The following is a 27,638-nucleotide window of genomic DNA, read 5'->3' as shown; positions in this document are numbered from 1 at the left end:
GAACATTAATAACGTAGGTTTAACCAAAAGAATGTGATCTTTGAAGACACTGTTTGATCTTATGCATGGTTATAGTATTTTGTAAATGGAATAGTTTTTCCAAGAAATTCTAAAATGTGCCCATATGATGGTTCATGTTTATGGATTTATGAAGTATTGTTTCTCAATATAACCTGGGAGAGAGGCTGAGGGAGGTCTAGTCATCATTTTCCGGATGAGATGACTGAGATTTAGTTCAAAGAGTGGTCACATTGCTGGGAATTTGCTAGTTCAAGGACAAGACTTACAATCTTAAAATCCTCATTTTGATGCATTTCATGTTTTAGAATATTTCACATTATTTTTACGTTTAAAAAAATTTTTTTTATATTTTTTTTTGTGACAGAGTCTCGCTCTGTCACCAGGCTGGAGTATAGTGGCATGATCTCAGCTCACTGCACCCTCCGCCTCCTGGGTTCAAGCGATTCTCCTGCCTCAGCCTCCTGAGTAGCTTGAACCACAGACACATGCCACCACGCCCAGCTAATTTTTGTATTTTTAGTAAAGACGGGGTTTCACCATCTTGGCCAGAATGGTCTTGATCTCTTGACCTTGTGATCCACCTGCCTCGGCCTCCCAGAGTTCTGGGATTACAGGCGTGAGCCACGACGCCTGATCTATTGTTATTTTTTAAATTGAGTTTTCATTTTGAAATGAAAAATGAGAAAACTCAAAATTTTGAAATGCAAAAATTGGTCTTTGCCCAGTAATGAAAATGTGTGCACCTTTGCATTCATACAGTCCTGTAGAACCAGTAAGTCCTTTCCCTGCAAAGGTATCCTGAACATTCAGGGTCCAAACATTGACCACTGAAGGGTAGGAGGAAAGGCAAAGCAAGCTACGCAAAGAGAAAATGGCCTGTAGCCTTCAAATGCACTCTCGCTAGCCCTCCCCGCTTTGGTTATTATCAGCAAAGATCAGTGACATGTTAATATATTAGGCTGTTTTACTGTGAATATAATGGTAAATTTTAATAGAAATTGAGTCAGATAGCAGTTTCTGAATCTGAAAAGAAGTGACATTGTTTGCGAATGCTCACAGTAGCACTTAACAGTGTGAAGTTCAACTCAATTTTTATTTGCTGTTTCACAGAAAGCAATAATCCGTCCTGTTTTATAGTGCCATGTGGGTTACAAAAATCCCGATGGGTCTTTGTTGAACAAGCCAGAGTCTCAGGAAGGAGTGGGGGGGAGCTTCATCTCAGGGGCTTCTGCTCTGAATTCGAATTTTTAACAGGCAGCTTTTAAGCATCCTGTGGCACTAGTCCCATCTCAGTGTAGCGGAGACAGTAATGCCTTTTCCCTCTGTGGTGGAGAAGGGGCTTTTGAATGCCCTTTTGGAAGCTGTAGAAATCTATGATATTCATCGTCAGTGTTCAACCATGAACTTAAACTCCTATCACACCTCTAGGTGTGATAATATTTCTCCTTCTGTTACAACTGAGTAATGTCACACTTGGCACTTTTACTGTCCTCTTCCGAGAATATCCTCCAAATGCTGTCTGAGAGTGTTAACTGCTATTTGGCTCATTTTTCTGCGCCAAGGAGAACAGAAACACAGCAGGCACCAAGAGGAGGTTTAGTGTGCAGTGGATTGTTCTGAAAGGCAGTGAGTAAAATGAGGTATTCCCTGACTTCTGCTTTTGCTACATGAGGTCATGAGGTCCTCGAAGCCAGGTTTAGGTACCGTTTCTTTTATCCCTTGCTAGTTCCTAATCATGGACACAAACCTCCCACATCTATCCCGGTGGATAGCAATGCTTATGGAAAGCAATGTCACTAAGGCAGTGTCACTGAGGAAAACAGGACAGGGCCACAATTGTGTTCAGAGTTTTGACTGGCATCTGGTTGGAATTAGAAGGAAGATTATTTTGTCATAACCTAGGTACCGTGACCCAAGCTGTTTTGGCAGACCTTGATGTCACAAACCGTATGCTTGCTGGAGAAGGGAAAAGGAGAGTCGCAGCCACTGAGTTGAGGCTGTGGCCTGCCTGGTGGTGTTTCATAGGAACTGGCACAGGGAAGCTGCGTGTCCTTTGTTTTCTGAGGCCTTGTTCCACATGGCCTCCCACTTGAGGCCAGGAATATTGCAGCAGTGCCAAAGAGTGGGTGGACAAATAGCCTTATTATTAACCTAAGTTGGAAACATGGCTTTTTGAGTGTCTTCATTCACAGATGCAGTCACAAAATATTAATACTCTTTTTTGAACATTGCAAAACAAAGTCTTCATTTAAACCTCCTTTGTCCACGTCCATGGTGAAAGAGCACCTCGTGGGGGGAGAAAAAAAAACTGGTCCCTTGAGAATTACTTTATCCTTTGCATTTGCATATAGTTTGAATTCATAATTAGGCTATTTTTATTGGCTAGCAGCTGTATTATCATATAAATCCCTGAATATGTAATTTGGAGTCATTTAGACCAGTCGTCCTACAGTAACCCTGGGAAGCACGTGAGCAGTGTCAGTGTCTTTCTCGAGGAAGAAAATGAGGATTGGGAGTAATTTGCTGCAGGCCCTAGGCTCCTGCTGTGGTGGATTGGGTTTTTACACTAAAGAACATAGATACCTGTTCAAGAATAACCTACGTTTGCATGTAATTCATCTGTTGACAGGGCGTTTTGAGGCCAGATGTGGCGGCTCACACCTGTCATCCCAGCACTTTGGGAGACCAAGGCTGGAAGATCACTTAAGCCTAGGAGTTCAAGACCAGCCTGGGCAATATTATAGCAAGACCCCCATCTCTACAAAAAAATAACAGAATTAGCCAGGCATAATTGTTCTTGCCTGTGGTCCCAGCTACTCAGGAGGCTGAGGAGGGAGGATGGCATGAGCCCAGGAGTTTGTGGTTATATTGCACTCCAGCCTGGGCAACAGAGCAAGACTCTCTCTCTTAAAAAAAAAACAAAAACAAAAAAACCACACAGAGCCGGGCACAGTGGCTCACACCTGTAATCCCAGCACTTTGGGAGGCTGAGGCGGGTGGATCATGAGGTCAGGAATTCAAGACAGGGTGAAACCCCGTCTCTACTAAAAATACAAAAATTAGCTGGGCGTGGTGGCAGGTGCCTGTAGTCCCAGCTACTCGTGGGGCTGAGGCAGGAGAATCACTTGGACCCAGGAGGCAGAGGTTGCATTTAGCCAAGATCGAGTCACTGCACTCCAACCTGGGCGACAGTGAGACTCCGTCTCAAAAAAAAGAAAGGCAAGTTCCCATTGTTTTCTTGCATTCATTGTCTGCGTTGGCTGAGTCAGTAGGCAGGGTAGGGATGAGCATCTTCATTTTACACAGAAAAGAAATCTCTGGTTGAAGGTGGTCAGTGACTTGCTTCAGCTGGGACTAAAGCGGCCCTCTGTGACTGTGCACTCTGTCTGTGATACCAGGGAACTGGTGAATCCAGGAACCTCCCATTGTGATGCTCACTCCTTCCTCTCCTGTCCATTCATAGGGGTAAAAAAAGGTTTTGTGGCTTAAGTAGCATCCAGTTTCATCTCAAGTTTCAATTCCCATAAAATAAACAGATACCAGGGTAGCAAATGGTCCCTTATTAAATGTCACAGGGGAAAAAGAGAACAAAAATCATTTTCTGTACTCTCCAGAATGCGGTTGAGTGTCCAGATAGCCTCATACCTCCAGTGAGAGCAGCAGCAGCATTTATGGGCTATCTCAATGAGCCACTTTTCTGTTGAACAATCCACCACCGAAGTAACACAGACTGTCCTTTGGGCTCCCCGGCCTGATCCGCTGAACAGAATCTCACTTCTGTTTGACTTGCACGGTCAGTGGCAGAGGAAGGAGAGAGAAACTCTTCCATCTTTATTCCCAGATGGGGATCTCATTTTGGGTGCATGTACACAAAATCTGTTCCATTTCCTCATGCTTAGTGTGCTGCTATATATTTACTGCTGACATCATTTCTTTAGGAGGCTCTTCTGTAGCATTTTGATACTGACAATTTTATGAAGGCTATTTCTTGATATTTGTTTATTACTCCTCTAAAAATGTATTTTTTGTGGCAACTTCAAGGCAGTTGCAGGGTAGTGTATTTTTCAATAAAGAAGTTGGATTAAAACTTACAGTAACTGTCACCTGGTAACCAGACCGCGTATAACTATGTCAACATTCACCAGTGATTTATTGCTTTAAATTGGAATCAGCTGATTTGTGGTTCCACGGATTTTTGACGCTGCAGGGTTAATCTGGAACCCACTGGTACACATGAAATAGTTGTTTTATCTGCTGTTCTAAGACTGATGAAATGTTTAAAAGGATAGCTGTGTAATCAGTCCATTATCTCCTGGTGTTCCAGCTTATTCTGTACCATGTGGCAGTGTACAATCTCAAAAATAATCATTCTGCTGTCGTTAACATGGGAGCCGAATGCAGTGACTGATAAAAACTGCATTCAGCAAGCCCTTTCCCAAATTGGGTAGTTCTGTTTTGTTATCTTCTGAAGGGAAAACATGGGTTGTGATGGTCAGACCTCTTAGGAGTCTGGAAGCTTAGAGCAAGCCCTGGGAGGCAGAACACTTAATCTGTTGCCAACATCTTTTTCTGTTTAATATTTTGAATTTTTCATTTGTAGGTAAACTTGTTTAGACTACACTTTCATGTACTCATCTGAACATAGGTAGACCCCTTGAAAATAAGGATGTTGATGCTTATAGTTTTCTTTTTTTCTGAAAGCAATCAGAACCTAGCCACAGTTACAGAATGTGGGTTTTAAAAAGCAGTCTAGACCAGTGTCCATTTCTTAGCGTCCTACTTTGACAGCCAACTGTTGAAGGAGACCCAGAAGGGCATGGCCAAGTGGTTTGCTTCAGACCTGCATTCTATACAAAGCTCATCCAAAAGAAAAGCATTGTAGATTTTTTTTCATAGACTAGGTTGTCTCTAGGGATAATTATTCTTGTTTACAAAGATGTTCTTGTCAATCTATAGACTGTTAGTGATGTTTTGAGGAAGACCCAAGGCTCAAAATCTTGTATAGAAAGGATTGCCCATTAAATCAGTCTGTCTTCAAACTGTAAGTAGAACATGAGCTTTCCAGTTAATAGGGAAAACATAAAACAATGGATTTTATTGCAGGGCAGTCCTGGTCTTGTATGGACCAACAGTAGTTGACTTACCAGGTAACCGTAGATACTTTAGGAGGAGGGGTTGGTAGGACCTGAGAGGAGGATGGCATACAATTGTATGACTATTCGCTAGTGGTGAGAGATTGTCAAGGAAGAAATGAACAGTTTTATTGTAACCCAAGACCATGATCCCTGGGACCAACGTCTGTAACTGGAGACTTGTTAGAAGTCGTTCGGTTAAGAAGACAGTGTGAGATGCATCACCTTGTTTCTGTGATGTTCTACTCCCCGATTCGGTTGCCGGTTCTCTCTTCGGCCCGCTTTTCCCGCCTCTTGAACGTGGAGCTAATAACTTTCAAACAAATCTTGAGCGCTCTAGGCAGACACTCTGTTGTTCCTTGAGCCCGGGCCATCCTTGCTATCACTACCTGACCACAAGTGCCGGGAGTAGATGTCACGCCTGCGAGTAAAGAAGGCCTGCAGGTTGGGTACAGTCTGTGTAGAGTCTGAGTCAGAAGGGTCTGGGCTGGTCAGATGTTGCCCTCTATCACCACCCCTTCCCCCGAGTGTGCCTTTTCTTGAAAAATGTGGTAAATTCCAGGGAATTCATTTCTAGTCACAGTTAAAAGCAGTCTCTCCAGACTCCACTGGGCTCCACTTGGCTTGTCTGTTAGGGGGAAAAAGCCATCAATATTTTAAAAGCTGCTGACAGGCAAGAAGTTAGCCTTGATGGCTGGAAATTCAGAATTTTTTTTTCTATTCTATGCAGAATCTATCCATTGTTTCTCCAAAGCAGCAGGGCTGAGGAAAAGCTTAGCCTAGAACAGGGATGTGATGAAGACTAATAAGACTAATAAGATAAAACCAATCAGAGTGTTTAAGCTAGAGGTAACCTGGAAGTGTCCTAATTGGATGGCCTGAATTTCTCACCCGGGAGTTTTCCAGAGCAGTTAACACCCAGATTTGCCCCGGCATTGATGTCACAAAACTGGGTCATGGGAGGGTGCTCCAGAGAATAGATTTTAGTCTTCCAGGGACAGATATTTTTGACACACCGTCTGGATTTCTAGGCGTGGTTGAGAATGAGTGATGTGAAAATTCACCCAAACTTTCCAGAGATCAACTTAATGAGAAGAGAAGAGGTTTGGGGGAGTATATTAACTATTTTGGCCACTAGAGGAGTTTTACAAATAGTTTTCAAGAACCGGTTTGCCCACATAATTTTCAGTCTGCCTACGAAATTGTTAGGGGTTGCATTCACATTTATAGGTAGGTATCTCACATTCAGCCTCACCTTTGCCTCCATTCTGACTATTAATTTTTCTTTGTTCCCATACCAAAATGCTAAAAGGCTAAGAGCATCTTCTTACACCAAAGATATGAAATCCCAACCAAGGGAGATGAAGAAGTGAATTGGTTAAATGTATTGAATACCAGTTCTCTGTGTTTTCATGGCACATCCCTTTGATATTTCTTAAATTCTGCTGAATGTGGACATGTGCTTATTTTCATGAATGCTTTGAATGCATTTTAAATGATGGCAATTCTACCTGGGTACCAAGAGGATTTAAACACCACTTGGTGGCTCATGACTTACCCAGGAACATGGTGCAGGTCTCCCTCTTTTCCTTGCCCAGTGGGCACAGACCTCTGCAAGACATTTCCAGGTCTTCTTTGCCCTTCTTCTTGTCCCAGAGGGACTTCTTTGCCCCTCTGCACAGGCCTGCCTGTCATTTGATGCTGGTGGTAGGTTGGAGAAGCAGTCCAAGGGGATGGAGATAAGCCTCAGCTACTGGGTCAGCGTTTTGAAACTTACTAACAAAAGGAAGGGAGAAAAGGTTAAGAAAAGACAGAAATCAACTTCTGTGTTGTAGTGGGCTGAATCAAACCATACAAGTTGTTTTCCCTGTGAGCAAATGAAATTTGAGAATTGTTCATCAATGAGGATGAAATGTCAGATATTCTTGTCGGGAAGTATATTCCCTTCTCACACTGGTCAGTTTTACCAAGCGGTTTGCTCAAAAAGGTGTTCTCATCAAGAAAGTGTAAATGTAGATTTCAATGCTTCATTGGCTTTATCTACCTGACTTCTTTACGGTATTTCACCAACTTCTAATTTTCTGAAATGAAATTCTAAAACATACTCACTTGGATCCTCCTGGTACATTTTTCTTGTAGCTGTTTTGGGTCGTCCCCTGAAGTGTGAGGCAGAGACAGCGCTGATGTGGGCAGAATTGTAACTGTTTCACCTGTATTTTCCTCGTGTGTGTTTTTTAATCTCTAGGTGTTATATTAGGATAGGTTTAACTGTCAGTATTTTTGTAGACCCAAAAATATATTAGGACTTTTAAACATAGAACCCTTATGGATATTGGTGTGTGGCTTTCCTCCATGTGATGATACAGGGATCCAGTCTTCTCCATCTTGTGGCTCTACCATCTCTTTGGTTTTTTTGTGTGTGTTTGTTTTGTTACTTTTTTTTTCCATTCAAAAGGAGAGGAAAGAAAGTATGGAGGACTCATACCTGCTCTGTTAAAAGCTCTGGCCCTTGAGCAGCACACGTCACTTCCACTTGTGTTTCTTTAGGAAGCCTTTAGTCACGCGGCAAGGGGCAAATGCTCTGGTGTTGGCCCTGAGGAAGGAGAGGATGGACTTCAGTGGACACTGGTAGTCTCTGCAACAAGTGTCCTTTGCTATGTTGTTTCCCAGGCTTCCTGGAGGATAAGAATCCCAGGGAACACTGCCCTATAGATGACCAGGGCCTTTCCTCTGGAAAGCCTGAGCCAAAGGGCATGGCTTAGTTCCAGGAATCCATGTTTTTGCCAATGCCCCAGGTGATTATCATCTTCAGGAACATTTGGGAAACGCTACTGTAAGAGGTAATTAGATTGTAGAAAGGTATTTGGTAGCTTTGGTGCAGTTTTCTGCAGAGAATCCTGTGTTGTAAGGAATGGTGGTGGACTCGGTGGTGAAACGTAACTCCTGGCACCCGTGCTTAACTCTCTTCAGTCTTAATTTGGCCTCACTGCATAGAAAAGATTATGACTGTACCATGTAACACTAAGACATCTGTTCCTACCTGAATTTTTCTTGGATTAGCAGATTGTTTCATTGAGTTGACCAAGTTTACCACTCATTTTGACAGATGGTGATTTCATGGTTTGTATCAACTACTTGGAATTTATCATCTAATGACAGCTGTTTAACACATAGGTCAGTGTATAAGGTTGACTAGTAATGAAATCTTTGGGGCATTTTTTTCACCTCCTGTCATAATGTTGAATCTTTGGGAAACCTACCACCTTGGAAATTAAAAGCTTATAAATATATTGGATGAACAGCAGTTGAATTATCTGTGTGACAAAAAATTCTTTATCATCCCAAAAAGAAAGGATGGAAAACTTGTCCCCGATGGTGTCTGAAGCTGCAAGGAGACGGACACAGTATGTGGAATATCTGTCGGGTGAGCTTTTCATAGCAAATTTGGATCCTAGACTTCCTAGACTGCCGTCTCTGATCTACCCAGTAGTCAGTCACTTGGGCCAAGTCCTTTTCCACAGTTTGGAATGTGCTCAGCGAATCAAACCGACTTTAATATGAGCCTGTGACAGTTCTATTCAGGGAGCTAAGACTTCCTCTCACTAACATCGAAAGCATTCCAGCACATGTTGGAAAGGTGTTTGGGGGAGTCGCTGTTTAGACTTGCCTGAGCTATTGATCTTCTTGTTATCGAATATAATTTAGAACTAGCGGTGAGAGCCTCAGTGGTGGGAGAATATTATTATCATTTGTTATCTGCACAATTAGGAAGTAGGAGAGTGCAGCAGAGGCATTATCGTGTAAACGATCTCATTGCCTAGAGCGTTTTAGCTCCTTGCAGAGTGGTCTACCACATGCCTGCCTTCCCACCACCCCCATCCTCTGTGTGTGTGTCTGTGTGTGTGTGTGTGTGTCTAATCCAAACAGGCAGTGGCCCTACAGTCCAAAGGGCTAAAAAGACTCAGAAATCCATCCTCATCCAGTCATCCAGGGAAGAAATAGGAGCCTGCAGGATGTTTCTTTCCTTTTTTCTGAAGGTTTAATAGAAGAATCAGTGTCATTGGCAATGATTGAGAAAAATGAAAGTTTTTAGATCAAATACTGCTCCATCGTGCATGCAGCGTGGGAACGATTGACGGGCGGTGTGCTCTTCCTCAGACAAAACCCAGTGGCCGCTCATCAGTGGATGGTGTGGAGAGTTTTTTGTTATCCTGAAATCAAGGAAATATTTTACTTTTCCCTCTGAGGTGTTCCAGAAAAAGATTCTTGAGCAAAGAAGATAAATCCTCTTCCTACCTGCTAATGAGTAAGCAGCTAAATTTCAAGCACATCAAGTACAAGGACCATGTGTTACATTTTTTTGAGTGTCCATAATCAGGTACACTTATTTAATTTTCTGAAAAATGGAAAGCCACACGTTCTCTTTGGTTAGAGACGTGGAGCAGTGAAGAAGCAGGGCAGTGTTTGGCAAGATGAGTCCACCTAACTGGAATCAGGCCAGGCTTTGTCAGGAACCAGAGGGGCGACTCTGCCAAGACACCCCCTCTCCAGGCCTCCGCTTCTTTAACCGGAAGCAAGAACTTAAACCAGATGGTTGTTAAGATATTTTTTCTCTCTTCAGTCTGGCATTTAAAGTTGATCACTGTCAAATCCAGAATGGACCCTTTTCAGAATTACAATGTGACTGAAGTTTGTCACTTTCTCCCCAGCCATCCCCATTTTGGGGGTCATCCTCCTGCTTTTAGGACATTCCCTCTTGCCCCGTGACCCACGTTCTCACTATGGAAACACTTATCAATCCCAGGAGCCGTAAGATTCACTGATACTGCAGCATAAATGGTTGGGAAACGGATTGCAGTGTTGTGTCTTCTGAGGCATTTTTATTTTAATATGAATCTGAGCCCCCAACTGAAAGGATGAAGCTCAGAGGCTGAGTGAAAAGACGGGGGAGAGGACAGAAGAGGAGGGGTGTGGAGGCTTTGCCCACATCAGCCCCATGTTCTTCTGTTGTCCCAGAATCATCATTAACATTATCCCCTCTGCTTTCAAAAGGGTCCTCACTTGGAGAATGGATTATTTGATCACCCTGGTTATCAAGAAACCCTTCATACTGCCCCTAAAATTGTACAGTAGAAGGAAGACAAAAAGCTAACCTCTCTTCGGTATTTTCTTTGTGCCAGATTCTGGGCTTGGCACTGTGTATACATTATTTTACTAAATGGATCAAACAGAATCTATTTTACCTAGCCATTAAACCACATCTCTCTTAGGCTAGAAGTCCAGAGTCATTTCACAGGAAATGGGCTGGAGAGTGTTGCATGGACTATTTTTACCCGTAGGAACCTGAATCAGAAAGGCTCATGGAACTCCAAATCGAAAAGAAAACCGTGTTGCTGTAGGGGAAGGGAGTGTGAAAATGCCCCGGGGAGAGTCAACCCCTGAGTATACAGTAGGAACCTCCAGTGCCTAGCACCACGCCGTGCCTTGTAGGGCCCAGTAGGAGGACCCAGGAAGCCTAAGAGGTAGCAGCTGCCCCCAGAGAGCTGCCTTCCTTAGGAGAAGAGGAGCGTGGCAGCAGAACCACAGTCAGATGGCAGTGATCTCCTGCACCTGATCCCCGTGTGATGGGAACTCTCAAAATGAAATCCAGTGGCTGGAAACCCCATGGCCAAGAGGTGCCCGGCACCCGTGGTGGTCTGTGCCCCCAGGCTTCTGCCGGACATCTCCTCCTCCCCGTCCTTGTCGCAGGCGTTTAGGACATCACATCCTCTTGCGAAGCCCAGTGTTACTGCTTTTGTTTTTTCTTCCGCTATTGTTGCTGAAATAAAGGGAAGTGACAAATCTGTGGTTAAACTCGTATAGTAGTGAAACCTGGGTGTGCTCCTTAGCCATAGGTTTTATTTTAAATAACAAACTGTTTGAGGGATTTTTTGTCTCTTGGGGGCATATCATAGAGCATACGGTTGGGGAAAATTTTGTTGTACCCTGAATAAGAAAGTCATGAAAATGATTACATTAAAATTGATTGACTATTTAGAGGCCACGTAAATGGATGTTCAGAGTATTCAAAGGCCATGTGAATGGGTGAATTCTGCTAGTTCCAAGTAATTACTTCAGAAAGCAAGACAACACAATCAATTCTAAGCCCTATTAAAGGGCTTGTGGTCATCACTTAGAAAAGCAGCTTCACTACCCTCCCTTCCTCCCAGGGATGCACAGCGGCATCACAGCCTGCGGCAGGCCTGTCACGGCTGCATTTCCCTATTGCATTTGTTATAAAAGTGGGGTAAACTCCCTATCCCTTACTTGCCTCAAAGGGAGCCTGCATAGTGTCTGTTAGGGCTCAGGGCTCTGTGGAGAAACATGTTAAATTTAAAGTGGACAGTAGCTGCTAAGATTTACTAAGCACTCTTATTTACATGCCAGGAACTGTGTTAAACATTTTCATACGTTGTTTGGCTTAATGTGATGCATCTATAATATAGCTGTCACTAACCCCACGTTATTAAGAACCAGAGGCTTAGGGAGGTGAGGTCATCAGCCTGTGATGCTAATCAGGAATGACCGTACCAGCCTCACCACAAAGATTATGAATGAGCATGAGAAGACTATCCAGCATCACTTTGAAAACTGTCATGGTGTCTGCCATGAGAACTCAGGGACCACCTTGGCCCCAGAAGTGAATTTTTTAAATAATTTCCGCTGTTACAGGCAGTATGGGAGAAACATCTCTCTCTCTGACCTGCATACACATGAAATGCGCTCGGTTATTGCCGGAGTGGGGTGGAGACAGTTATAATGGCCATAAATATTAGTTCTCCAGCATCATATCCAACAATAAAAAAAATCTGCAATAAGTACAAATGTTTATTTCAGCCTAGCCTTGGATTTCTGTAGCCAAAGGATTTGCCTGTCCATTTCACTTTGACTGTAAAGACCAGAGTGAGGAAGTAGATAACGACTTCCTCATTCCGTTTCCAGAAAAAAATACCTTTGTTCTGCTTTGGATTGCAAATAGCCCTTCTGAGAGTTCAGAGGCACCTAGAACACTTGAGTAATAAGTTAGAATACCACTGATAGGTGCTCAGGAACAGAGCTGAGCTGTATTTTATTCAGGCTAACAAGAAGGGGCCTGTGTTCTTAGTCCAGGGAATTCAAGCTGATGCACTGTCGAAGCAAGGCAGTGAAGTGGAGACTTGAGAGATCCGCCTGGCCTGGAAGCATCTAATAGCCCAGTGTGCTGTGAATTGAGAATCGTAGGAAAATACCTGTGATTCTAACCTACCTCTCATTGCTACTAGCCTCCTAATTATGATGCTATCCTATCCTCTAGAGAAACTATTCTATGAAATAACTTTATATTAGAAACTTTCTTCTAATGAGGCCCCTCAGTACTTTAGAAACTAAATCCTCTTTAGTTGGATTCAAGACCTTATACCGACCATGTTTAACCCCGTGATGCCTCCTTGGTGTATGGGATGTGATCTTGGTTTGGTGAGTCTGAAGGCCTACCTGCCACTGAGCCACTGGTCTCCACCTTACTGGGAAGACCCCAGGGAGACCAGCCGACCAGGGAGTTGGGCCAATTACGCCCACTTTAGGGAAGCCAGACCCTCTAGTTGGCTTGTTATGTTCAACTTGAAGTTTTTCATGCTTCCTTACCTTCAGAGAAAAATACAGTTCTCCTCACTACTTTGGAATTAGTATTGGAAAAATACAAAGCATTATCAATTCTATGGCTAGCTTATTATCTTTCATTCCAATAGTCAAGTGACCTCTTCTCTAACAAAGGAGACTGCTTGCTTTCTTCACGTTACCCCCTGGGGGCCTCGACAAATGCACACATCACCCTACCTCTGCTCAGAGCAGAGTGGGAGAGTTCGCAAAACAGCTGAACACGATGATTGTCCCATCAGGGAAAAAACGATGATGCTGAAATTCTTCCAATACTTTCATAGTTATTAGACAATTGAAATGGTTTAACATAAGTGGCTTATTTCAAAGAACCAGAGAAGGGGAAAAGCAGATTCCAGCAATTTTGCTCTTGATACCTTTTCTATCTGTGTTGTGCTTTGGTGGAATTTACATAATCGTGGATGAGGAAGTGTTACAGTACACACATAGCTGTGCACATTAGGCTGCACTTGCTTTCCCAAGAGGCTTGAAAATGCAGTCGATTTAATCTAGGTCAAAAGGAAGAAAGAGACTCCATTTTCCTCACAGAAAACACAGGGAACTTGCCAGTCTTCACAGGGTCATGGAAATAACAGAAGATGGTTCCTCCAGGGGAAGTCCCCAGGGCAACAGGAGACTGCCAGGGGCCTGGATCTCATGGCCAGTTGACAGAAAGGTGGTCACAGTGTGTTAAGTGGAGAGTTGGAGGAAAGGTGTGGGTTTGCCAGGGAGCCCAGTGAGATCATCGTTCCCTCCTGGGCTGAAAAGGTGGCTTAGATTTGCTGTCTGCAAGGAATCTTGCTGGGAAAGTGAGGAAGGATGTTGGCGGAGCGTGGCACGACTGCCTCAGGCGGCCAGAGGGCAGTGCGGGTCCCATGCTGCCAGTGGAAGTTTCCCAGGGGAATTCCTGGGATGGCGCTTGGTAATCCAAACTGTGGAGTCCACATAACTCACGTACAGAAGGCCCGATGGCAGCGTCGCCTGTCAGCTTCCTAGGCAGTGGCCAGATGGTGATACTGCTGACATCAGGGTGCCAATTATATCAAACTCTGTAAAACTAAGCTAATTGGATACAGTTTCCTTAAAAGTTGATTTGTACAGGATGAGGTGTTGGTGTTTGCGTAACTGCTACTCTAGCTATGGAATTCCCACTTTTAGGTGGCACAAAAGGGTCGTCTTAGGTGACTGTTGGAGAGACATTTCAGATGAGAGGTTTCAGTTATAAAGAGACATTTTAGGTGACATGAACAGAGTGTGAAGCAGATCTCTCAGAGTGAGGCAGACCCCGTCAGAGGCAGTTCCGGGACATTCTCCCTGTGAGAGGCATAGACTTTGAGGGGTGCTCATTGACCCGTGGTTGCTGGGATGGTTTTGGCTTTGCTCTTGGCTCCTGCTGTGACTTGGGGGCAGCCTGCTAACCTGTGGACTGGTGTTTTCCCATCTGTAAAATGGGAGGGTGTGAGGGGTTAGGCTGGTAGAACTAGTGTAGGGGCCAAGAGAAAACCTCCCCTTGGCCCTATGAAGGTTCACTAAGAATCCCTGACAAGAGGCAGATCCGAAGGAGAAAAGGCACGTGGGTTTATGAGATCACAATTTTTGTGACACAGGCGCCTTCAGGATGCAGACCCAAAGATACAGGGGAAACGGTATGCTTAGGTCCAACAAAGTGTGCCTAGGCTCATTTGCATGCTTAGGTTCCACAAAGTAGGGTCAGCCATGTAGTAATGTGATTGGACAAAAATGACGTGATGTAACACTAATAGACTGAGCAGGGACACTCAGCAAGGCCTGCCGGTCCACATTCTCCCTGGCCTCTCGGAGCAGGATTCTGCCTTCTGGGTATGGGAAGGACCTTTTCTGGCATGGGGGTCTTATGACCTACAGTCAAACAAGGTAGGTCGGAGAATTTGTTTCTGGCCAGTTTTATACAGAACGACAGAAGGAAAGTCAGAGCAGTATTTTTAAGTTTTATGGCTGGCTTTGGGGAAAGGGGGTTCTGGCTTCTGTGGCCTGCTATGGGAAAGAGAGGGATTCCAGTTTCTGTGGCTGGGCTTAGGGGAGGCTGGGACTGAGAGACAGGAGGGCAGGAGGAGGTCAGAGAGAGACTTTTTCGTGTGAGGCCTTTATGTTGGAGTACTGCTTCCCAACTCCCAACATTTGCTGCTTGTAAAATTCTGTGTTTCTACAGGAAAGGCATGGAAGCCAGGAGAACGCAACGCTCCCTTGACTTCTTCTCATTTTATTTTTTATAGTGTTGAGTTTAAAGTCGTAAAAGGCTGGAGGAGCAGTACAACACAGATATGTCTAATCTTCCTGGAGGTTCTCCCTTTGGCTAACTTTTGCTGTGATGGGTACTTTTTTCAGGCCTCTGGTTCCTGTATCTCTCAGGTGATGTCATTACAGCCATCCGCCTTCAGCATCAAGTACAGCAGAGCCACGATCATGAAATTACAGGCAGGACTACGTAAGAGAGCTGAGAGGCAAGGGGACTGGGTTTCAGATGGAGCTCGTGAAATCGGTGGCATCATTTGTTCACTTGTATCTAGCACTCCTAGAAAGCGGGCACTGCGTGGAGGTTCAGCCACAGGAATTCACGCCAAGGGCCCAGCACCATGGGGCCCAGGGTCAGTCATAGTGTCCTGATGTGACTGTTTCCTAGCAGTGCCAGTTCTTCTTGGTAGTTGGATTTTGGGCTAAAAGAAAAAAAGGCGGCGGGGGGGGGGGGCTACATAGGTGACCATCTAGGGTCTCATATCATGTCCTGAGGCCTCCTTGTACTTTCTAAGAATGGCATTTTGTCATTGCCTTTTGCCTCAAGATGCTCAGGTTATAAATCACCTTCTGCCACGGAGAAAGGACTCCTTTCTTTTTTTTTTTTTTTAAGGTTAATGCTAAGTTGTCTTGAAATTTTTAATTCAGGGGATTTTTGATGGTTTTGTTTGTTTGTTTTTAACCTTTAACTGCCTTGTAGAAAGTGAAAGTAGGGTGTCCTGGCAGGGGCAAAGCCACTGACTGAGAGTTGAAACCATAACGCATGGCAGATTCGCTTGAGCACAGAATGTCCCTCTTAGATCCATAACCTTTGGGCTATGAAAAAAAAAAAAAAGTATTAAATTCTCCTCCGAGTGGCTAAGGTTGAGGGAGAAAATAGATGGCAATGGGAATCAAGTATGAGGAGTGTGTCCTCTTTTGACTTAAACTGGCTTGCATGCTACTGACTTGACAAGAAGCCAAGATCCCAATTGCAATTCGACTTGTGTGAAGCAGGCACCTGCTTTGCTTGCAAATGCACATACAAAAGAGCGTTTCATTCACAGAAAGGAAAAAAAAAAAATAGCGCGTTCACTAATTTAGCCTTCCAGGGCCTTCGTCCCTTGATCTGTCAGCCCCTTAGAATTCAAAGGCAGCCTGTAAAGGAATTTCCTACTTAAAACATGATGACTTTTTTGATGTCCTGAATTCGAATATAACTCAAGTTGAAGTTGTCTGCTAGGGCTATTACTTTGTTGTTTAATAAAAAAAAAAAAAATACGGGGTTCAGTCATCAGATGATCAGTCTAGGGCTGTTTTCAAGTGTTTATGTGCTTAGATTTAGAAAACAGTAGGTTTTCATATATGTAAGATGTTGAATGGCCTTGAAGATGTGGACAGGCCCATCTTGACCCTGGGGCAGAGTCCACTTAGGGGAGGGAGACAGCTGTTCTCATGCCCAACCCCATAAGTTCCGAGATGGAAATACTTTTTATTTGACCACTTTTGCCGCAGAATTGCAGGAAACCATTTTTCACTTTCTCTCCTCAGCCCTCAAGTTGTATAGTTATTTTGTATTCCAGAAAATGCTCCACAATTCCCTGTAATAAGATATTACTGAAGGGTAGTATCAGAAAAAGAATTAGCAGTTAGAACTAGAACTTTCCGGAAAGGTCCCTCCTGCCATGGTAGAGAACACCTTTCACAGGGGAGTTTCTCCTCGCTTCAGGCTGGTAGCTGCAGAAGATGGGGAATGGGGAATGCCTCACTAAAACCAGCCTTGCTACGCGGGGTCAGCCCCTGCCTTTGGCAGTGTGACTCGTTGGCATGTGATCTGGAGTTCCTGCCCTGCAGCTGACGAGCCACTGTTTCAATAATTAAAAACAACTCAAGTCACTGTCCTCCTGCCTTGGATTTGATCATTGGACTTTGCATGTATGTATCAAAATACCACATGTACTCCATAAATATGTACAAAGATTATGTGTCAATAAAAAAACAAATTAAAATCCCAATTTTTAAAAGAAAACATGAATGTAATTTTTAAAACTGCATCAGCCATGCTCAGTGGCTCATGCCTGTAATCGTAGCACTTTGGGAGGCCAAGGCAAGAGGACCACTTGAGGCCAGGAGTTTGAGAACAGCCTGGGCAACATAGCATGATCCAGTCTCTACTAAATAACTTAAAAATGAGCCTGGCGTCATGGCACATGCCTGCAGTCCTGGATACTCAGCAGCCTACAGTGGAGAAGATGACTTTAGCTCAGGAGTTCGAAGTTATAGTGAACTACGATTGCACCACTGCACTCTAATCTGGGAAACAGAGCGAGATCCTGTCTCTTAAAACAAAAATTGCTCTGTCCATATTATTAGAGTCAAGGGATTTAAAGAAAACTGCCTTTTTTAAAACAGTGTCTCAGAGCATCAAACCTCGGTTTAGAAAGCTCGGAGGAAGTTTCTTTAATGAATATGGTGTCAAATTTCCTAAGGGCAGAATGAGTTTTAAAATCTGACCTCATGATATCATTGTCTAGGGTGGTGTCTACATTACCTCCACACTGAAAAATGTTGATACATTATTGCTCTTTGATTCACAGCAAACCATGATATAAACTGGTTATCTTTATATATCAGTACATTTTTTTTTCTTGTGAGTATTATTACCCAGAGTTTCCAAGTAAAGATTTTCAAGGGAAACAGCTGTGGTTTGAAAAGGTCTGTGATAATCCAGATGGTTTCTTTGAGGATAAATCTACTTGATCATTTAAAATTAAAGTCTTTCAGTACAGTTGAGTGTTTCTTTATGATTTTAGATGCACTACTGTGTATGAGTGAGAGTGTGTGTGTGTGTGTGTGAGAGAGTGTGTGTGTGAGAGAGTATGTGGCTACCACTGGCCTTTGTTTGGGGCTTTATCTTTGGAAACAGCAAAAATCTCATACCAGTGTCTCAAATTATCTAGCAGTTAAGCAGGCAAAATACCTGAGGGAACTCTTCATGACAGCAGAAACTATTCGTGAAAAAATATAGCCAGACACCAGCTACCCTGTGTGGAGTATGTCGCACTCAGCCGCTCTGGGAATTGCCACTCTCCACTTCTGATCCATGATGGCATAATCATAGCTCGCAATTATAATACTGATTACAGATTGCTTTCCAAGCTGAACATAGGCAACTATATTGCTAAACTTACCAATTTCTGGGATCTGGGCGTCAAAAGCATCCACATTCCCGCAGCAGGCCTCTGGGGCGGTAGGCAGGGTGACAGGTGGGAAATGGGAAACCAGGGCTTTCCGTACCTGTCTCCTTCCCTCGGTGTCCAGGGTCTTCTTGCTGCTTCATGGTCACCCGAGATGCTCCCTGTGAGGCCCCCCTGGGCCTGCCTTCACAGGCTCTGTGCCCCTGGACCTTTCTTCTGTGCTGGTTCTGTCTTACGTTCCCTTCCTAGGGGCCCTGCTAGATGTTGACAGTGAACAGCAGAATCACAGTGACGTATTAGTGGCCAGTAAGATCTAGTGTATTTCCCCTCTGAGTTACAGAGAATCGGCACAGTCTTTTTGTAGTCAACAGAAGAAGTCATCCCTAGTGGGACTGCTAGGCTCTGTATGGACCTGAGACTGCGATATTTGGTTCTGGGATCACCTCTCCCGGGTTTTCCATTGGACCTGATGGACCTGTGAATTTTAAAAGTCCTGGTGAGGAGTCGTGGCAGGGGCTTGATAAACTGGCACATGAGGGAGGATGGCATTTTTTTGTGTTTTGGGGTTTTTCTTTTTCGCTTCAAGGACCAAAGCTTTTATTATTACAATGAATTGTTGAGGTCGTTGAAACGAGGGATATCCTGAAGTCACCTGGGCGTGGAACACCATGTTTGTCTTTTCTAACTAGGCCACTGCCACTGGCAGAAGCTCCTGAATGAGTAGATAAGCAGTGGCATGAATCGTCCCGTACTGGTGCTTATTAGATAGTGTCAAATGAGCAAAGTGGAAAAAGGTGAAGCAGCAGAAATTTACCAGCATTAAGCAGCAATGGGAGGGTTGAGACCTGCAGAAGCACCTGGTTCATCAGACTACGTCAGCCTGTGCTGATCCCCAGAGCCGAGCCCCCTGGCTGGTCACCCTAACATGGAGAGAGGCCTTTCTCTCCACTCCGTGGACAGTAGGGAAAGGGGGGGTTCCGGGAATGAATTCTGGAGCCCAAGGGACTGTCCCCTGTGATGTACGGTGCAACCACTGACCATCAGAGAGTCCCTGGGTGTTGTCGATGTGTGAGTACCCACCTTACACTGATGTGATGTTGGAAACAGCCTGCAGGGGAGGAGGCTTGCCCCTGACTCAGACTGCTGAGCCATCTGGTGCTGCAGCTGACCTGGAAAGGAATCCAGTACATTTCAGACCTGAGTTACAGCTGGCGTGGGGAAATCTAGGAGACAGGTGGTTCCCTTAACAGCTGTATGTTTGGTTAGGGCTGACAAGAAAGAAAATTTCATCCTTGTTGAGCCTCCATGAGTTTTCAGGGATCTGTAGTAGCTCTTTGACCTTTTGCCATAATAATTGCCATTTCAGGGAAAATAATGGTATTTCTCTCTTTGTTGAAATATTGTCTGCAGGTCGGTAATCTAAGATTTTAGAGGAGCATATTAAGTGATAGGTGGATAAAAAGACTATGGTTGTTAACTAGGAGAAACTCATAGAAAGTCTTTCAAACACATTCCAGTATCTGGAAAGGTACACACTAAAGTCCTGCTGGGGAAAAACACTAATTGCTGCATCTAAGCTGACTGTTTCAATTTGGAGCTCTGTATTCATCCTGCAAATTTTAATAAAAACCAAACACTGTACTTGTTAAGTGAACCATTACAATGGCATGCTGAACGAAGCGTAAGACCTCCTTTAGTCTAATAGAAGTAAAGAATGCTTTTGACCCTTTTTCTTTTTTGGTCCTGAATGAAACACTTTGGCTTCATATCTACATAGTTTTGTGGGGGGATATTAGGCAGACCTGGTGTTTACTTACTGATCATACTAGGCTGGGCACAGTAGCTCATGCCTATAGTCTAAGGGTTTGGGGAGGCCAAGGTGGGAGGACCACTTGAGGCCAGGAGTCCAAGACCAGCCTGGGCAACATAGTGAGACCCCCATCTCTACAAAAATTTAAAAAGTAGTGAGGCATGGGTAGCACACACCTGTAGTCCCAGGTACTCAGGGAAGGGGCCAGAGAACTGCTTGAGCCGAGGAGTTCAAGGCTGCAGTGAGCTATGATCACACCACTGCATTCCAGCCAGGACAACAGAGTGACATCCTGACTCAAAAATAAATAAATGTTTTAATGAGGAAACTAACTAAGGTACTGAGGAAGTAAGATATTCCCCACAGTAAGTCATTCAGGAACTAAATGCGAAAAACCAAAAGAAGCCTCTGGGGTTAATATTCCCAGTCTCCTTGTCTGCCCAGAACCCCACATTTGTGTAAGTTGCTCATTGCGCAAGGGTACCCTGCTGAGGCTGTGAATGGAGTTAGAAATCCAGGTTGGGATGGGCTTATCAAGCCATGGACTTGGAGCAAGGAGCTCTGCCCACCTGGAGATCATGGAGATCATGGAGATGGGATCCCCTTTTGGAATTGGCACAAAGGCTCCAGGCTTCCCTGCCAAACACGGCACCTGTGGAGCTGTGCTGGGGCTCGGCTCTCGGGTCAGACAGATGAGCGGTAAGACACGTTAGCGGTGTTGCCTAGGATATCCTCCTGTGTGTCACACTGGAACTAGAGCTGCTCTTGGCATGATCTTAAAGAATACTTGTTTAGATGAGTATACACTTTTAACTGAAACATTTAAGAGCTATGCGTAGTTGGAAGAAGATCTGTAGTGATAAGTCGCTGACTTCACAGTACTAGTTGTAAAGGCAGAGTGAACCTTGGACGAAACTGGAAAGCATTTGAGATCTTGGGGATCTTCCCATCTGCTCTTCTGTATGTTCGAGTGCTTTCATCCTTCCTTTCTCCTATTCACCTGCCATCCCACCCTGCTCAGATACCAGCGTCAATCTCTCCCTTTCTGAAAAACAAAGCCACCCACCTTCTTTTCACTAAGAACTTTGTTCAAGAGGAAGACCCTTTAAAGTAGCTAAAATCACACTACGCTGTAATAACTGGGAACAATGAAATGTCTCCTTCCTCAAGGGTCATGTTTTAATATGTAAATAGCAAATGGACTATACTCTCCTGGTGGACTCTCAGGCAGCGGGCCATGGCAGGGATTTTGCTTGGGTGTCTGAGGCAGGAGCACTCCCCTTATCCCTGAGACCGCTGTACGTTGGTCAAAGCTCTCCACAGCTGCTCACACAGAAGTACACACAATTCACTCCATTTACATCATCATTGTTCCTTGTTGCTTTTATCTTAGTGTTGTTTAGTACTCTATTTTCATGTTCCCTGTCATACCACTGTTCTTCCACGCCAACCTAAACTCTTCATTCTTGGCTCTGGCGTGGCCAAACTGGCATCAGTTCTTCATCTCCTGAACTTACTCTTTCATAATTTCCTTTATTTCAGCCAGTAAATTGCTGCATCCCTAAATCTTCTCTTTTTAAACATCTCAGCCCCAAAAGTTACCTGCCTAAAAGTATCAGATTCTGCTTTTTTTTTTTTTTTTAAACTGTGATTATTAAATGAGGTGGTATTTCAGAACTTCCCCATTGCTTCCTTATCCAGAAACTAATGCCATAAGCCCAGGACAGGGAAAGGAAAACTCACTGAGACCGTGTTTGCTAGAAGCATTTAGGAAGGCTTGTCCTGTTTTTCTTTGTATACCAAGCCTGATGAGACATGGTTGGTATTTTTCTTCTAAACATGGTTACTGGAAGCTGGGATGTTAGTTTCTTATTGGAAATTACTCCTTGGCCTGAAGCAATTCCTATGGCTTTTCTGAGGCTTACATCGCACCAGTGAAGCTGAACTCACTAGTGAAGTTGATGGGTTCACTAAAAAATCTACCATCAAGAAGCAGAGCCAAGTGGATTCTGGTCAAAGATCTCAAAGGAGCTGAAATAAGATGCTCGTGAAAATGGTTCATCTCTTCAGCTTGATTCTTTAAAGAAATGTCATAATGTTCAGTTCCCTTCATTCAAGTGATACATTTGAAGGGTTTCTGATCCTTGGATGCATGGAGTTTTTCAAATGCCAAGATGCTATGGTCATAGTCTACCCTGTCCAAAAGGCAAAGGTTTTGTATATATTGACCGTCAGTAGACTCTAACTAAATCAAGTGTAAAATGACGAGGTTCCAAATTTCTCTTCCAAATGAGGAAGAATCTTGGATGTCTTTCAGAATCTTGTATGAATGAGATTATACTTTATTTTCCCCCTGGAATGGGAGCACCTCTCAAAGCTCTTCTGGCCCCTGTCTGGCTCCGTGCATTACATTCCTTTAGTAAAACCAAGATAAAATACCTACAGTCTGGGTGAGTGCATCACTTTACTTTTTTCCTCAACGACTCACCAAAGACATCCCAGATCAAAGGTTAGCATCTTTGTTTCTTAAATTTCATAAGTTTTTGTCTTACCCTCTTTTCCCAAACTGATTGTGCTGAGAAACTGTATATTGATGAACAAATAGCCAGTATCTTTATCTACAAGTTGAAGAAGGTGCAAGCCCTCCTCCAGGACACAGAGGGAATGGTCTAGGATTTCCATACTGTTTTCTTTGGTGGAGGAGGTTGGTTGGAAAAGGATATATGCTGGCCTGCCCAGAAGGGCCGGGGACTCCCACAGGCTCTTGGAAAGGGGGAATCTAGATGTTGCCAGTTTGTATGCCACAGCCATATGTAATGCATGGGCCAGAGTCCACTAACATCTGTTTGGGCATGTACCCATCTGTATTGTAGCTTAATTTCTAAACCAGTTAAAATAAAGTCTTCCATGTTGGCAAACGAGTATTGAGGGTCATATGTACAGAACTTTGCATCATGTAATGTGGTAGAGATAAAGAAGAATGCACTGTCCCAGCTTTTAAGAAGCTTATAATCCAGTTGTCTGAAGCTTCGAGTTTAGAAAGTCTTTCAAAAGCCTGATGTTCTGGAGATACACTTTAAGAAAATTATAATTAATGTAAGCTTGTGCTGTTGTTATTGTGAATAAATACTTCTTTTCACGTAGGCGCTATAACACAGGCCCCTTTCACACCTCACCCATTCCTCCACCACCTCCCACCCTCATTCCTGAATAGCTGTATTCCAGTGATGTGAGGCACGGAGTCAGGAATTGATCTCCAACGTGGGTAAAGCTAATAAATATGATTTAGGATGAAAAGGTACTGTGTAAATGCTTGAGATGTTGTTATTGCTGTTCTCATACGCTTTATTATTTTTAAATTGTGCATCCTTTTAAGTAGATTATTTGTTCGCCACAGTCTCCATTATATCTAAGCAAAGCATTCACAGAAATTTCTAAAACCTTTTCATTTCTCTCTGTAGGTTGTTGTTTCGTAACATTTTATACAAGAAAAGCTGCACTTGAGGCCCAGAATGCACTGCACAATATTAAAACTTTACCTGGGGTGAGTCGGTTTACTTTTGTACCAGAATCACTTTATTGCTTGAAAATGGTCCTTTCAACTGAAGGTTCTAGTTATGGGCTCTTAGTGCCAAAAATGACTTTGGTCTTTTGAGGAGTGTGTGCTGACCCCCCGGTTCCCTGCAGCAGCCACACCAGCTGGCCAGCCCATAAAGGAGCGCTGGCGTTAACACTGACGGGAGGCATTGTCCAATAGTGCGTCCCCTGGTTAGAAAATCAGAGTGACCCCACTGGGCAGCCGTGGCTGCCAAAGAGTATTGGGTGGGCTAAGATTTTAAAAGGAAAAAAAAAAAAACCCAACACACACAAGAGAAGCAAATGGAAAAGAAAAAGCTTTTATTCACCAGGAGCTCCTTTTCAAATTTTGTCTTTAGATTTTCTTTTGAAAGGACAAAATGTACCCTGTACAGCCGTAATATTAAGCCTCCTAATGGTTTCTAAACAGTCAATGGTGGTTAACAAAGTCAATGTTTTAATGCCCAATTTGTGGCTTCATGTTGATACAGGACAGAAAATACAAAGCTGACCATTTTTTCTCTGTTTCCTTCCCAGTAATATTTGATAGTTGGCACAGTTCACCAGAAATGAACCGATGTTGCATGTAGGAACATCAGAATACTGTTTTTCTAAAGGATTTTCTGGCACTTTTATATATTTCATGCTATTAGCAATTTCCTGATGCTGTTTGAATGTTTTCCCCATTGACCCACATATCAGTGATGAGTTCATTCAAGATCATAACGACATGCATTTGTTATAATGAAGCACCTGTGGTAACCAGTGCAAGGATAATGATTTTATTGAAACCTGGTTTGATAAGAATAAGAGAAAGATAAGATAATGTCCCTAATGTTTTCAGAGTATAATTCTACCTTTGTGTCATTTACTTGTCTCTGAATGCATACACAAACACCTGTGTGTCTGTACACATCCACACATGCAGACATAACCATTGAACCCCTGCAGGCCCCCAGAAAAGATTGCATTTGTTTGATTCATCCTAGATTCATCCACGATACAAGATTGTAGTGGCAAAAAGCTCAGCAAAAGATTCTCACAACATGAGCTTCTTCATCACCCAAAAGTCATAAATTATGAACCTTGATCTCGAATCCTACTACTTTGGTATTCCCCTTCGTATGCGAGGAAATCATAGAATAGAAGGTTCGAAAAAGCAGGTGTGTGGGCCCACAATGAACCCGCCCAGTTTCACTGCTTCTCTCTGAAACTACTAAGGTGGTTCTTAGTAAAGCTGCTTTTATTGAGTGCTTTGCTCAGTGACTTTAAAAAATAGTATTATTTTATCTGCATTCTTCATGTAAATGGATTTTTTTTAACACAGATTCTAGTAGATTGCAGTGTTGGGTCACATTATGGAATGAAAGAGCCAAGGCAAATATTTACTGACTCAGCCAATAATAGATGAAAATAATTTTTATTTCCCAGGCTCTTAATCAGACCCAAAGACCACTTTGTATTTCTTCTTTTAAAAAGAAATGCTTTCCAGTAATTAGCATGCAGAATCCCTTCTAGGTGTGTTTTTTAAAATTACTGTTGTTTATTTAGCATTTAAGGTATAGTGTAGTTTGATGCCAAGTCACATCATATTTTAAATGAATGCAGAGCTTGGTGGATAGGTATTTATCCCTCTACTAGAAACACAGCTCCCAGCATGTGAACTTCATAGTCGAGGATGCGCTCAAGAAACCCAGAGTGAATATAATGAATGGGGCATGTTGAAATGCGTAAAGGTGACTTATGAGTATGCTTCTGTTTGGGATTCTTACACTGACTCTTAGAAAACAACATGTTTTATATTTTTTAAATGTTGTACCTATGTTACTTCTTTTCTTCCTAAAAATTCTGCATGTAGAATTCAGGGGGAGGTGACGTTAGAGACCCACTGTCAAGGACAATAATTTGGGAGTTAGAAAAGTCGGTCGTGGATTATTTTTGGTTTTCTCCTTATCTAGTTTCATGTGTCAAATTACTTGAGGCAGGTTGAAGGAAAATTTGAAAAGTCAGATCTGATTTGTAAGGCTGATAGCCTTTCCAGTGCACACACTTGCTACATTTGCCATTTCGAATATGGTAAATGAGGATAGAGTTTCACATCTTGCGTTTATGCACAGCTTTGTCCAGTACACATTACCCTTAACAGCTATAGGAAAAACATGAAAGTGTTTCCTTTTTAGCTGTGTGAGTCTTTGGTGGACAGAAAGAAATGGGACCAGACATAAAAGATTAATGCATATTCTTGGAAGAAAAAAATATTACAGGGTGCCTTGCTGTTTGATTACAAGCCTTGGAATTAGTCAACATTTCCATAATTCTAAACCAATATACACCTGTTTTCCCACTGTGCTGTGAAGGCACAACTTAATTTAACAGAGACCCTGCTGCGCTAAATCTCTCATTAAATACCAAGTGAGTTCGGTAATTTAAAGTTGTACACTACTATTTTAACTGGTTGCCTTCATATTATGAAATTAATAAGAAATTAATGATGCACTTTGCCATATGCCTTCAATTTCTTTCTGAATAAAAATAAAAGGGATAAAGAAAAAATGCATCACCAGCTGACACTTTAAAGCTTTTCTGGTTGTAATCATTTTCCTGTGGATAAAATCCATTAAAAAGTCACTTGCTGCCTTTTTTCTAAAATGTCCAAAACTTTCTATTTAAAATAAGATCAAATAATGCTAGGATTTTTTCCTATGTAATTTTCTTTTGCAGTTGATGTTTTGTTTCATAGGGAACTTTTATTATGCAGCCAAGCTTGATTGATGTTGGGAGTTTGCTTTCCTCTGTATGCACCATCTTTCTTTCTTGAGGGAAACAAAGAACTTGGTCAGTCAGGAAGCAGAAACAAGTTGATAGGACGGTCTGTTGTGCAATCGAATGTGTCAGCCGTAAGATTTTGATTTGAAGGCACCCTCCTTTACATGCCATGAATGAATTTTGGAAACCCTTTACATGGGGCTGGGGGAACGACTCCCAGATTGAGGTGAAGGATCAGGGCTCTTACTGAGCAGTGCAGAATCGTTCAGGACACGTTTCTCAAACTTGCCTCTTACTGAGTAACCAAAGAAGACACTCTGTTTTACATCCCCTGAAATTCTCAACATAAACCCTAGAAATACAATGGCAGTCATAAAGGAAGCAAATTCAACAGCTCAACACAGAGCAAGGGCTGAGTCTGGGAGTCATTCCCTTGGTTTGATCATGCATCTCCTCTAGGAGCGGTTGCTGGATGCTTCAGCAGCAGGTGAAATTTTAGGTACAGTGCCGTATTAATTACTGACATCTCACGAGATTAATCCCAAGTGATCATGGAGTACCTACAGTGTGCTTAGCTCTAAGCTAGATATTGGCAGGAAGTAGCAGGGATCGAGCCCAAGGGGGCCTCTAGCTAATCTAGCTGGAAGGGTGGACAGTAGACAGGTAATTAATACTTACATGGTTCGTATTTTCATGCTTTTCTGCTGCAGACGGAATGCCCATTCACCACACACACACATCCTTGAGATCCCTAGTAAGTAGAGCCTTTATAGCCTGAAGAAAATATTGTGAGTGTATCTGCACAGGCTGGGCTACCTGAGAAGCCATTGGATTTGGTGCCTTGTTAGGCTGACTTTTTCCACTGCTGGACCATTTAAGTTTTTGGACTAATTTTGGTTGCCCCTGCTTTGAAGATATGTCAACTTGTGGTTAAAGATAGCATCCATTCTTGAGGGTTTTATCTAGACACAACCTAACTGGTAGTTTCTTCAGTAGAAATGTCATTATCTGCTATTGTGTTTCCCAGAGGGACATCCTTATCAAGGCAACTTGCAAGATTTTCATTTTGTTTTTGTTGACCTAATTTAGCTCAATTAAAAAATAAAGTAAAATAGAGACTTAACTGAGGCCCGGAAAAGCTACCAAGATCTTTTCAATAATCAGATGTCAGGGCCAAATATCCTTGTGCTGATGGTGTCAGCACTGTGCTGG

At 43.1% G+C, this 27,638-nt stretch overlaps 1 protein-coding gene across 43 annotated transcripts in view; it reads left to right on the top strand.

Moving 5' to 3' along the window:
• Positions 1-27,638, top strand: part of LOC105490600 (CUGBP Elav-like family member 2) — a 649,919-nt gene that overhangs the window by 508,280 nt on the left and 114,001 nt on the right. For all 43 annotated transcript variants that reach the window (XM_071068824.1, XM_071068806.1, XM_071068808.1 and 40 more), the window contains one exon: positions 23,546-23,628. In XM_071068824.1, the coding sequence (XP_070924925.1) occupies positions 23,546-23,628 (83 nt within the window). The remainder of the gene's footprint in view (positions 1-23,545; positions 23,629-27,638) is intronic.

This window comes from Macaca nemestrina, chromosome 9, assembly GCF_043159975.1.
Source record: "Macaca nemestrina isolate mMacNem1 chromosome 9, mMacNem.hap1, whole genome shotgun sequence".
NCBI lineage: Eukaryota > Metazoa > Chordata > Mammalia > Primates > Cercopithecidae > Macaca > Macaca nemestrina.
Note: the sequence above shows the minus strand (reverse complement) of the source record. Positions and strands in the feature narration are given on the sequence as shown.